This window comes from Notechis scutatus, chromosome 2 (assembly GCF_049901735.1).
Source record: "Notechis scutatus isolate UNSWTSFEM ecotype Mainland chromosome 2, rNotScu1.2, whole genome shotgun sequence".
NCBI lineage: Eukaryota > Metazoa > Chordata > Lepidosauria > Squamata > Elapidae > Notechis > Notechis scutatus.
The window spans coordinates 153,808,513-153,820,536 of record NC_142010.1 but is presented as its reverse complement, the minus strand read 5'-3'; the positions used below and the strand labels follow the sequence as shown (position 1 = coordinate 153,820,536).

The 12,024-nt window shown below is 42.1% G+C and overlaps 1 protein-coding gene across 3 annotated transcripts in view; it reads left to right on the top strand.

Moving 5' to 3' along the window:
- CACNA1F (calcium voltage-gated channel subunit alpha1 F) overlaps positions 1 to 2,607 on the top strand; it is a 57,372-nt gene extending 54,765 nt beyond the window's left edge. For all 3 annotated transcript variants that reach the window (XM_087956902.1, XM_087956900.1, XM_087956899.1), the window contains 2 exons: positions 68 to 382; positions 1,199 to 2,607. In XM_087956902.1, coding sequence (XP_087813028.1) covers positions 68 to 382; positions 1,199 to 1,510 — 627 coding nt within the window. In that variant the 3' untranslated portion in view covers positions 1,511 to 2,607. The remainder of the gene's footprint in view (positions 1 to 67; positions 383 to 1,198) is intronic.
- The last annotated feature ends 9,417 nt before the right edge of the window (positions 2,608 to 12,024 follow it).

The following is a 12,024-nucleotide window of genomic DNA, read 5'->3' as shown; positions in this document are numbered from 1 at the left end:
GAAAGGCTGTTGAAAAGCACAGCAGCATTATTGTCCTTAGGCTGACTGCATCTCCCTTCTCTTTCAGTCCCACCAGGGCTACGGCAAGTATAGCTCATGGCACAGCGGCAGCCGCACTTCAACATCTTCCTCGCAATCATGGGCCACACCTCCAAAACGGGGCCGGCTGCTCTATGCTCCGCTCATCCTAGTGGAGGAGGAGAGGGTGCCAGGATACAGCTGGGAAAAAAATAGCAGCAGCCTTCCACCCATGTCGCAGGCTCACTGGTACAGGAATGAAGCTGAGCTGACCTGCCACACCTACGGAAGCCTCAAGGTTCCAAGCCCACTCCGGCACAGCTCCGGTGGCAGATCTGGCAGCGCAGACAGTCTGGTGGAGGCGGTGAGTCTGGGACAGGTCTCTGTTTCCTTCAAGTACTGTAATTTAGACCAGGGTCTCCAACCTTGACAACTTTAAGCCTGGAGGACTTCAACTCCCAGAATACCCAGCCAGCTTTGCTGGCTGGGGTATTCTGGGAGTTGAAGTCCTCCAGGCTTAAAGTTGTCAAGGTTGGAGACCCCTGATTTAGACTAACACAGTTAAAGATAAAAATTGCATGAGCAATAACACAAGTAGTAACACAAATAAAAAGACTGTACCTCTTTCTATTTTAACTCTCATTACGTAAATTATACAGCTTCAAAAAATTAAACAGGAAGAAATTAAACTTAAGAGAGTGGAGAGAAAAATCGAAAGAATATGAAAAAGTGAAGAAAACTAACAATGTTAATCCATAGTTGTGTTATATTAAACTTATTCAAATTGTTACAAATAAATTTTATGTAGCCTTTTCTGCTACATAAAGTCTTTCAAAGGCTGAGAAGTGACAGATTTCACTGAGTCATAGTTCGGTACACTTCCAGCATCCAGAACTGAATATAGGACAGAATGCTTGATCAAAGTATTTTAGGGAATAGTCAAACAATTACCAGTCTTCCATTCTAGATCTCCACTTGTTGAGAAACCTTGGAATAAATCATCTGCAAGTAAATTATCCTTTTTCATGTGTCAGGTTTCAGGTATAATGCCGGGACCATATTGATCTGTCTTATGGATGAGCAGTGGCAGGACCAGGATGGAGCAGTGCCATCTTTCTCATCCTATTTGACCTCTCAGTGGACCCTATTGATAAACTTACCTTTCTTCTTTTTCTCCTAGGTGCTCATCTCCGAAGGCCTAGGCGAGTACGCGCAGGACCCAAATTTTGTGGCCTTTACCAAGCGGGAGATTGCTGATGCATGCCACATGACTCTGGATGAAATGGAAAGTGCTGCCACGGACTTGTTGAGTCGCAAGTCTGCTGGTGGTGATAGCAGCAGCCGAGGTGGTGGAAGCCACCTTCTGTATAGCAGCGATGGGGAACACAGTGGAGCTGAGAGTCTAGGCCTTGTTTATAGTGATGAAGAAAGCTTCCGTTCCCATGAGGAAGAGGACTTGGCTGATGAGATGATCTGCATCACCACTTATTGACCAAGAAATGCCCTCCCAGCAGGGCACAAAGAGTCAGTGGCTGCAGAACTGTTCAAAACATTACTGTGGGTGGTTGTAGTTGTTTAAAAAAACAATGGAGTTCAGGGTTAAGAAATCAAACGCTATCCCCACATTGACTGTAGCAGAAACAATTATTAGAAAGACTGGACAATAAGCTTTCCTGATTCAGGGAGTCTGCTCTTTGTCTTCCGGGCTTTGGCTCTTCCAAAAATGGTACAGAAAACAGCAGCCTTGACCTTTTTCTTCTAAGGAAGGGTTCTGGAATTGAACAGTCATTCCCATACAATTAGTTGTATTTTTTCATCAAAAACAATAGATATTGTTTAAAAGATCTGGGATGGGAAGCTATTTTGCTAGATCATATTAAAAAGAGAGAGAGAAAGTAATTGTTCTCTAACATCTTTTCCCTGATATTAATTACAACCAGTTCTTTTATAGTTGCTTTTCCAACCTGGTACCTTCCAGATACTTTGGATTTCAGCTTTTATACTGTATTCTCCCAGCTCCCCATAATCATAAATGAGGTCAACTTCCCACAAATGATACTGGTATCCTGAGCTTTATATAATAAAGAATCCAGAACAACCTCTGGAGTTCCTCCTAGTGTATTCACTTGAATTAAAAGAATGTGAATGATTTGGGGGAAGTTATCTGCGGGTGGGAATCCAAAGTATTAAAGGGAAGACTATCATGATGAAATTGTATGAGATGTTACTTGATCCAATCTATTGGTCATAGAAGATTTTCGTATGTCTATTGCCATACATAGCAGACTAACCTCCCAATCCAGGAAATTCTATGATTTCCCTAAATTAAAAATGGGTAACTTTTCATCTAATTTCCTGAAGTTGTCCAAGTTACCCATATTCAACAGCCAGCTAACTGAATAAAGGTGATGTAATTTTCTGCATTTGCAGAAAGGGGTGCAAACGAAGAAGGAGATGAGGCTGTTGGTCTTTGTTAATAAATATACGTCTTCCTTGCAAGGCAAAACAAAGTAGCATTACCTTCTTAAGACCAAGGGTCCGCTGAAAACACACATTTGTATTATTAAAAAATATACATAATTAAAATACTATTTTATCTCCCTACTCATTTCGAAAGGCCCCCTGAATATTTTTATAGAGTGCATAGCTTCAGGCCTTAAAACTGAAAGACAGGCCATAATATTTCACATGAATCAGATTTTTTTTTCTCCTTATCATTATTTTACTTCTAAGGAGAAAGAGGAGAAGGGAAGTTCTGCAAAACACAGAATGTTTTTAATGATCAAGCAGGATGGAAACAGTTCCGGGAGAGGATGAAGAAAAAGGAACAAACATGCCAGTAAAGCTGAGGAAGGGGGCTTTGCTTCCTTTTTTCCCCCTGCTGTAGCTGGATGGAATTTCTTCTTTCGCCTACAGTGGGAAAAGCTGTTCCTCCACAGATTATAACTCAACCATTATAATTCTCAGCATCAATCACTATTGCCCAAGCTAGCTGAGGCTATTGGATTTAGTTTGACAGCACTGATGGGGGCAGGTATATTCAAATTTCTTCCCTATTTGCATCTTAAATCATGAAAAAGGAAATCTGGAGGAAAGTAGCTATTTAGGCCTATATGTATATGGAATTATTTTTTCCCAGCATCAGAAAGGCCAGTTTTTAAATTGAAATGTTTTTCTAGCCAATCTTTATTTTCAAGAACATTATTATCTAGTGATAATTTAGAATTGACAACACATTTTCAAATTTCACCATAAAAATGTATGACTGGTTATGAGATTTTCTGACTACGGTGATCGTGGATTTGAAGGGTCTCAATTGAAGCCAACTGCAGAAATCAGTGAGTAAATAACGTAAATATAGGCTACCAAGTCTGTTAACACAGTGGTCCCCAACCACCGGGCCCCGGACCGGTACCGGTCCGTGGATCATTTTGTACCGGGCCGCCTATTTTGCTTGGGCTCCGCCATCTTGTTTCGACGGTGCTTGAGAAAGTGCGTCCGGGTGAGCTTGTCGGTCGTCGGTTGGAAAGCGGCGTTTGGGTGCTGAAGGAATCCTCGCGCCTTAGTTTTGTCGAGGGGGGGGTGGCTTTGAATGAAGAGCCGTCCTGATGGTGGTAGAGTCTCGCGTTACTCAGGAGGAGATTAAGAAAGAGCCCGAAAAGCCCATCGACCGCGATAAGGTACAAAGGAGGAGTTGAAGGTGGCGAGAAGCGGTCGCTCGGCTCGCCTTGCCTTGGTCGTGCGTGCTGATGCCGGTACCAGGCCGTGGATCATTTTGTGATGCCGGTACCGGGCCGTGGTACAAAAAAGGTTGGGGGCCACTGTGTTAACTGACAAGGCAAGCCAAGAAGCAAACAACGTACATGGTCAAAATGGATCAAATTTTGGATGACTACTATTGTGAAAACAAATGTTTTGTAAAAACCAAGATACTCAGAAAGCTAGACAATATTTGATTTTAAGGCTATGCTTGAGGACAAAAAGGAGGATATGCCTTCCTTTTGGAAGACTTCTGGTATCCCTGGGTGAGAGGAAGTCCTCCGGCTGAGCTGCCTTTTTGCAATGTTTAATTGATGAGCCAATGTCTCTATTACCAACAGATCCCAGAGGGCCTTTGAGCTAAATAGCTTTTGTATTACCATCAAAAGGCATATGTATAACATGGGTGCTGTATGAAGGCCCCGACCCAGGTTTAAAAGCCCTCAATTCAAATGTTTGAGAGGTCCCTTCCAAGGTAGCAAGATAGGCAGAGACACAGAAGAGAAAGGTAGAGGCAGTATGATCCCATTTTGAATTCAATCGAACCTATATTAGCTTTGGACTTACCCACACAGGGCTCTTTCTAATGGATGACTTATGAGGGAAGGAGAGTACTGACATTAAAAATTATTTATTCTGGCATAAGTTTGCTACCCAAGAACGAAGACCAGTTTTAGTGCATATTTAGTTCATATAAACCTATCAAAGATCCAAAATATGTTCATAAGTAATGCTAACTATCCCTTGAAATTTACAAAATTATGTGGGTAACATTTTAAATAAGTTTTCTATATAGAACCACTAGAGTTTGAGCTAAAATTTATAGGTATATCAAATGAATAGAATAGAATAGAATAGAATAGAATAGAATAGAATAGAATAGAATAGAATAGAATAGAATAGAATAGAATAGAATAGAATAGAATTATTTATTGGCCAAGTGTGCTTGGACACACAAGGAATTTGTCTTGGTGCAAATGCATAGATACATTCATCAAGAGTCAAGAATCATCAGATACAACACTTAATAATAGTCATAGAGTACCATAAGCAATCAAATCATACTGGGAAACAATATAAATTGTAGGATACAAGCAACAAAGTTACAGTCATACAGTCACAAGTGGGAGGGGATGGGTGATAAGGAGTGATGACAAGATTAATAGTAATAGTAGTGCAGACTTTGTAAATAGTTGGACAGTGTTGAGGGAATTATTTGTTAAGCAGAGTGATGGCGTTTGGGAAAAAACTGTTCTTGTGTCTAGTTGTTTGGGTTTGCAGTGCTCTATAGCGTCTTTTTGAGGGAAGGAGTTGAAACAGTTTATGTCCGGGATGTGAGCAGTCTGTAAATATTTTCACAGCCCTCTTTTTGACTCATGCAGTATACAGGTCCTCTATGGAAGGCAGGTTGGTAGTAATTGTTTTTTTTTGCAGTCCTAATTATCCTCTGAAGTCTGTGTCTGTCTTGTTGGGTTGCAGAACCTAACCAGACAGTTATAGAGGTGCAGATGACAGACTCAATAATTCCTCTGTAGAACTGTATCAGCAGCTCCTTGGGCAGTTGGAGCTTTCTGAGTTGGCGCAGAAAGAACATTCTTTGTTGTGCTTTTTTGATGATGTTTTTGATGTTCTGGTGTGCAGTGCTCTATAGCGTCTATCATCTATCGCCCAACAAGGATGGTGTGGTTCTCGCTCCCGGAGAGCTTTAACCTCCTGTCTGTATGCAGATTCATCGTTGTCTCGAATGAGACCAATCACTGTTCCATCATCTGCAAACTTCAGTATTTTAACAGATGGATCGTTTGAGATGCAGTCATTGGTATATAGGGAGAAGAGAAGTGGAGAAAGCACACAGCCTTGGGGGGGGGGCTGTGCTAATTGTACAGGTATCAGGTGTGATTCTGCCTAGCTTAACCTGCTGCTTCCTGTCTGTTAGGAAGCTTATGATTTATTTTTTTTATTTTATTTTGTCAAGCGATTATAAGGTAACAGGTATAAGAATAAACATAGTTATGAATACATGAAATGGATACGTATAAGAAAAAAAAGAAACAATAGGACAGGGGCGGTAGACACATTGGTGCGCTTATGCATGCCCCCTACAGACCTCTTAGGAAAGGGGTGAGGTCAATAGTAGACAGTCTAAGGTTAAAGTTTTTGGGGTTTGGGGAAGAAACCACCGAGTCAGGAAGAGTATTCCAGACATTGACCACTGTTGCTGAAGTTGCATTTCCTGCAATCAAGTTTGGTGCAGTTTATCTTGAGTTTGTATCTATTGTGTGCTCTTGTATGGTTATGGTTGAAGCTGAAGTACTCATTGACAGGTAGGACATTGCAATAGATAATTTTATATACTATACATCAGACCGAAGCGGTGTAGTTCTAGGTTGTCTAGGTCTAGAATTTCAAGTCTGGTGGCATAAGGTATTCTGCAACGAGTAGAGGAGTGGAGAACTCTTCTTGTGACTTTCTCAACTGTATTAATATCAGATACGTAATGTGGGTTCCAGACTGATGAGCTGTATTCAAGTATTGGTCTAGCAAATGTTTTGTATGCTCTAGTTAGTAGTGTGATATTACCAGAGAAAAAGCTACGCAGGATTAGGTTAACAACTCTTAATGCCCTTTTGGCTATGTAGTTATAGTGGGCTCTAGCACTTAGATCATTAGAGATGAGTACTCCAAGATCCTTGACAGAGTTTGGATCATCAACAAGGTCTTGACTATTCAGCTTGTATTTTATTTTCTGATTTTTTTTGCCAATATGTAAAACAGAGCATTTATTTGTTGAGATTTGAAGTTGCCATTTGTTTGACCATTCTGATACACAGTCGAGGTCTTTTTGAAGGATAGCAGTATTGTCGGTGGTGCTGAATAGCTTTACATCATCAGCAAAGAGAATGCAGTTGCAGAGGTCATATATGTAGAGGTCATATATGTAGAGTATGAAGAGAATTGGTCCTAGAACACTGCCTTGGGGGACACCACTGTTGACAGGTACAGAATTTGATAGGACGCTCCCAATTTTGACCATTTGTTGTCTGTTTGACAGGAATGCTTCTATCCAGTTATGCAGGTGTCCAGAGATACCATAAGATTTTAGTTTTAGGAGTAGTTTGTCGTGTACCACTGAATCAAAGGCTTTACAGAAGTCTATGTAAATTGCGTCTATTGCTTTGCCCTGATTGAGTTGTGTAGTCCATATGTTTTTGCAGTGTAAGAGTTGCTAAAACCAAATTGTTTATTAGAGAGTAAGTTGTTTGTCTCTAAGTGGAGGATAACGGATTGGTTAAAAATTGTTTCCATGACTTTACAGGTGACGCAGCATAAAGAGATTGGTCTGTAGTTTTCGACTAGGCTTTGAAGATGGGAATGACCGTGGCTAATGACCATAGGTTTGGCAAGCAGCTGGTCCTGAAAGATTTTTCAAAGATTATGCTTAGAGGTTCAGCTATGGCAGTGGATAGCTTTTTCAAGAAGTAGGCACATATTCCATCCGGTCCAATAGATAGAGATGGTTTTAGATTGCATAGTGCTTTTTCAACATTGTCTTCTGTAAAATCGATATGCATTAGATCACTGTAGTTGTCTGTGGTTTGACTAGGAAATACTGGGCATGATCCATTGCTGTTTACAAATACTGAGCCAAAGAATGTGTTAAAGAGGTTGGCTTTAATGGTGTCGTCGTTGCAGTCTTTACCATTAGGTCCTTTCAGGGGTGGAATTGAGTCTTTTAGTTTGTTGTTTACAAAATTGTAGAAAGCACGGGTGGAATTGGTGCGTAGAAGGTTTTCCTCTTCTTTAATGTGATAATTGATGCATTCAGTCTTTATCTGATGGCATAAATTTTTGTATCGGCTTTTGAAGTTGGCAATGTGACCAGATTTATTTTTCCGTCAAAGTGATTTCTTTTTGGATTGAAGCTTCCTTATTGTTATGGGTAATCTGTTTTTCCTGGTTTTGGGAGTTGTTACTGGATCATTTCAAGTGGGTTCAGATACCACTAGCTGGTTTAGTTTAGTTGGAAGAATGTCTAGGATTCTATTGAATTAAGTATTAGTTCTTAGACGAGGGAATAGAAGGGGAACTTACCAAATTTGCAGCTCACACCAAGCTAACAGAAATAGCCAACACCCCAGAACATAGGCTCAAGATCCAGAAGAATCTCAATGGATGAACACTGGGCCCTATCTAAAATAAGAAATTCAATGGTGAGAAAAGTAAGCTTTTACACTTAAGCAAGAAAAACCAAATGCACAGGTATAGAACAGGTGGAATCCAGCTCAAAAGCAGTAACTTCAAAAAGATCTAGGATTCCTATTGGGCAATCACTTAAGCAGGGGTGTCAAACTCAAGGCCTGGGGTCCAGATCTGGCACATAGGATACTTCAGTCTGGCCCATGGGGGCCCCCTGGAAATAGCAATGGACCAGTCCATGGTGCCTCTGCCAGCAAAAACTGAGCTTGGGAGGGATGTACACGGCCCTGCTGAGCTCCATTTTCACTGGCAGAGGGTTGCAGGAGGCTGTCCCAGCCGAAAATGGGGCTCACGAGGGCCATGTGTGGCCCCCCCAAGCTCCGTTTCACTGGCAGAGGGTTGTAGGAGGCAGTCACAGCTGAAAATGGAGTTCTGGAGCCCGTTTTCACTGGCAGAGGACTGGGGCCAACACAGGTGCCCCCCAATAGAAGTGACATCATGCTGGCCACGCCCATCCTGGCCACACCCACCCACCCCAGGTCAAACACAGCCCTGATGCATGAAATGAAATCGAGTTTGACACCCCTGAATATGAGCCAGCAGTTTGCTGCAGCCACCCCCACCCCCCCACCCCCAAAAAAAGCCAGTGCAGTCCTTGCCTGCATTAACAGAGGGATAGAGACCATGTGAAGTGTTAGTATCACTTTATAATATCTTGGTAAGACGATATTTAGAATCTTGCATCCAGTTTTGGTCACTACAATATAAAAACAAATGTTGAGACTCTAGAAAAAAAGTGCAGAGAAGAGCAAAAAATAGAGTTAAGGGGCTGGACATGAACGGTTGCAGGAATTGGATATGTTTTATTTATTTATTTTATTTATTTTGTCAAGCGATTGTAAGAAAACAGGTATGTATAAACATAGTCATGAATACATGAAATGGATACATATAAGAAAAATAAAAAGAAACAATAGGACAGGGACGGTAGGCACGATTGGTGCACTTATGCGCGCCCCCTACAGACCTCTTAGGAAAGGGGTGAGTCAATAATAGACAGTCTAAGGTTAAAGTTTTTGGGGTTTGGGGAAGAAACCACAGAGTTAGGTAGAGTATTCCAGGCATTGACCACTCTGTTGCTGAAGTCGTATTTCCTGCAATCGAGTTTGGTGTGGTTTACCTTGAGTTTGTATCTATTGCATGCTCCTGTATTATTATGGTTGAAGCTGAAGCACTATGGGGTCACATGATAGGAGTGTTCCAACATTTGAGGGGCTGCCACAAAGCGGGAGTCAACCTATTCTCCAAAGCACAGAAGATGAGACTAAAAACAATGGATGGAAGCTAATCAAGGAGAGAAGCAACCTAGAATTAATTTCCTAACAGTGAGAACAATCAACCAGTGGAACAACTTGTCTCCAGAACTTGTGGGTGCTCCATCAATGGAGGTTTTTAAGGAGAGATTGTACAGCCATTTGTCTGGAATAATGTAGGGTTCCCTGCTTGGGTGGGGGTCTGGACTGGAGCACCTTCAGTGTCCCTTCCAACTCTTAATTATTCTGTTTTGTTATTGTTATCCTTTCTAGAGCACTGTATCCATCCCATGGATACACTTCTTTCTGTGTGATTGTAAGAAAAAATAACAATAATGGAACAGAATCATAAGAGTTGAAAGGGACGCTGAAAGTCTTCCAATCCAGACCCCCACCCAAGCCCAAAGAATGGTATAGGATCTCCTGCTCTCAAGGTCTCTTCAAACTCTTATTCTATGTTCTCCCCTTTCTAGGGGGAAAAATTGAAGTTACTGTTCAATTAACAGAAGCTATATTTTAAAATCGCAGTTCATCAAAATTATGGATTGCACTCATCTCATGTAGTCACATTCTAAAAAAGCAACATCCCCCCCCCACTGCCTTTTCTTTTTTTCTATAATCCTCTGATTTTGAAAAGTGGCCCACAATGAAAACAATTTTTCTGTAGACTTTTAAAAATCATATATACAAGATACACAAAACCATTGAGGCTACAATAAGAAGACAGTCCTTTGTCTTAAGAATATCAGAGCACTTTTCTGTTTGAAGGCAGCATCTTCTTGAAGGGATACCTGTCTGTATCTTTTAAATCTAAAGCCCTCCCAGAAAAGTGGCTTAAAACGAGCCATTTCCCCATTTGAGGAAGACACTGCAATTACCATCTTCTATGTTATGATGAAATACACTGCTCAAAAAAATAAAGGGAACACAAAAGTAAGACATCCTAGATCTGAATGAATAAAATATTCTTATTAAATACTTTGTTCATTACATAGTTGAATGTGCTGACAGCAAAATCACACAAAAATTATCAATGGAAATCAAAGTTAGCAACCCATGGAAGTCTGGATTTGGAGTTACACTCAAAATTAAAGTGGAAAAAAACACTACAGGCTGATCCAACTTTGATGTAATGTCTTTAAAACAAGTCAAAATGAGGCTCAGTGTGTGTGGCCTCCACGTGCCTGTATGACCTCCCTACAACGCCTGGGCATGCTCCTGATGAGGTGGCGGATGGTCTCCTGAGGGATCTCCTCCCACACCTGGACTAAAGCACCCCCCAACTCCTGGACAGTCTGTGGTGCAACGTGGCATTGGTGGATAGAGCAAGATATGATGTCCCAGATGTGCTCAATTGGATTCAGGTCTGGGAAACAGGTGGGCCAGTCCATAGCATCAATGCCTTCGTCTTGCAGGAACTGCTGACACACTCCAGCCACATGAGGTCTAGCATTGTCTTGCATTAGGAGGAACCCAGGGCCAACCTCACCAGCATATGGTCTCACAAGGGGTCTGAGGATCTCATCTTGGTACCTAATCGCAGTCAGGCTACCTCTGGCGAGCATATGGAGGGCTGTGCGGCCCCCTAAAGAAATGCCACCTCACACCATTACTGACCCATTGCCAAACCAGTCAAGCTGGAGGAAGTTGCAGGCAGCAGAACGTTCTCCACGGCATCTCCAGACCCTGTCACGTCTGTCACATGTGCTCAGTGTGAACCTGCTTTCATCTGTGAAGAGTACAGGGCACCAATGGCAAATTTGCCAATCTTGGTGTTCTCTGGCAAATGCCAAACGTCCTGCACGGTGTTGGGCTGTAAGCACAACCCCCACCTGTGGACGTCGGGCCTTCATACTACCTTCATGGAGTCTGTTCCTGACCATTTGAGCAGCCACATGCACATTTGTGGCCCGCTGGAGGTCATTTTGCAGGGTTCTGGCAGTGCTCCTCCTGTCCCTCCTTGCACAAAAGCGGAGGTAGCGGTCCTGATGCTGGGTTGTTGCCCTCCTACAGCCTCCTTCACATCTCCTGATGTACTGGCCTGTCTCCTGGTAGCGCCTCCATGCTCTGGACACTACGCTGACAGAAACAGCAAACCTTCTTGCCACAGCTTGCATTGATGTGCCATCCTGGATGAGCTGCACTACCTGAGCCACTTGTGTGGGTTGTAGACTCCGTCTCATGCTACCACTAGAGTGAAAGCACCACCAGCATTCAAAAGTGACCAAACCATCAGCCAGAAAGCATAGGAACTGAGAAGAGGTCTGTGGTCACCACCTGCAGACCCACTCCTTTATTTGGGATGTCTTGCTAACTGCCTATTCTTTCCCCCTCTTGTCTATTCCATTTGCACAACAACATGTGAAATTGATTGTCAATCAGTGTTGCGACCTAAGTGGACAGTTTGATTTCACAGAAGTGTGATTGACTTGGAGTTACATTGTGTTGTTTAAGTGTTCCCTTTATTTTTTTGAGCAGTGTAGATTCCATTCATTTTCAGTCGCATTCCTGTATTTTAGGCATAGAGGCCTAGCATTACTTTTACTATGTAGAGCAGTCTTTCTCAATATTAGCAAATATAAGTTGTATGGACCAACTCCCAGGATTCCCTGGCCAGCATGCAGAAGGTATGGATTCTGGGAACTGAAGACCGCACATCTCAAAATTATGTCTACTATGACACATATACTATGGAAATCCACACACACAAAATGGGAGTTCTATTTATTACGGATTG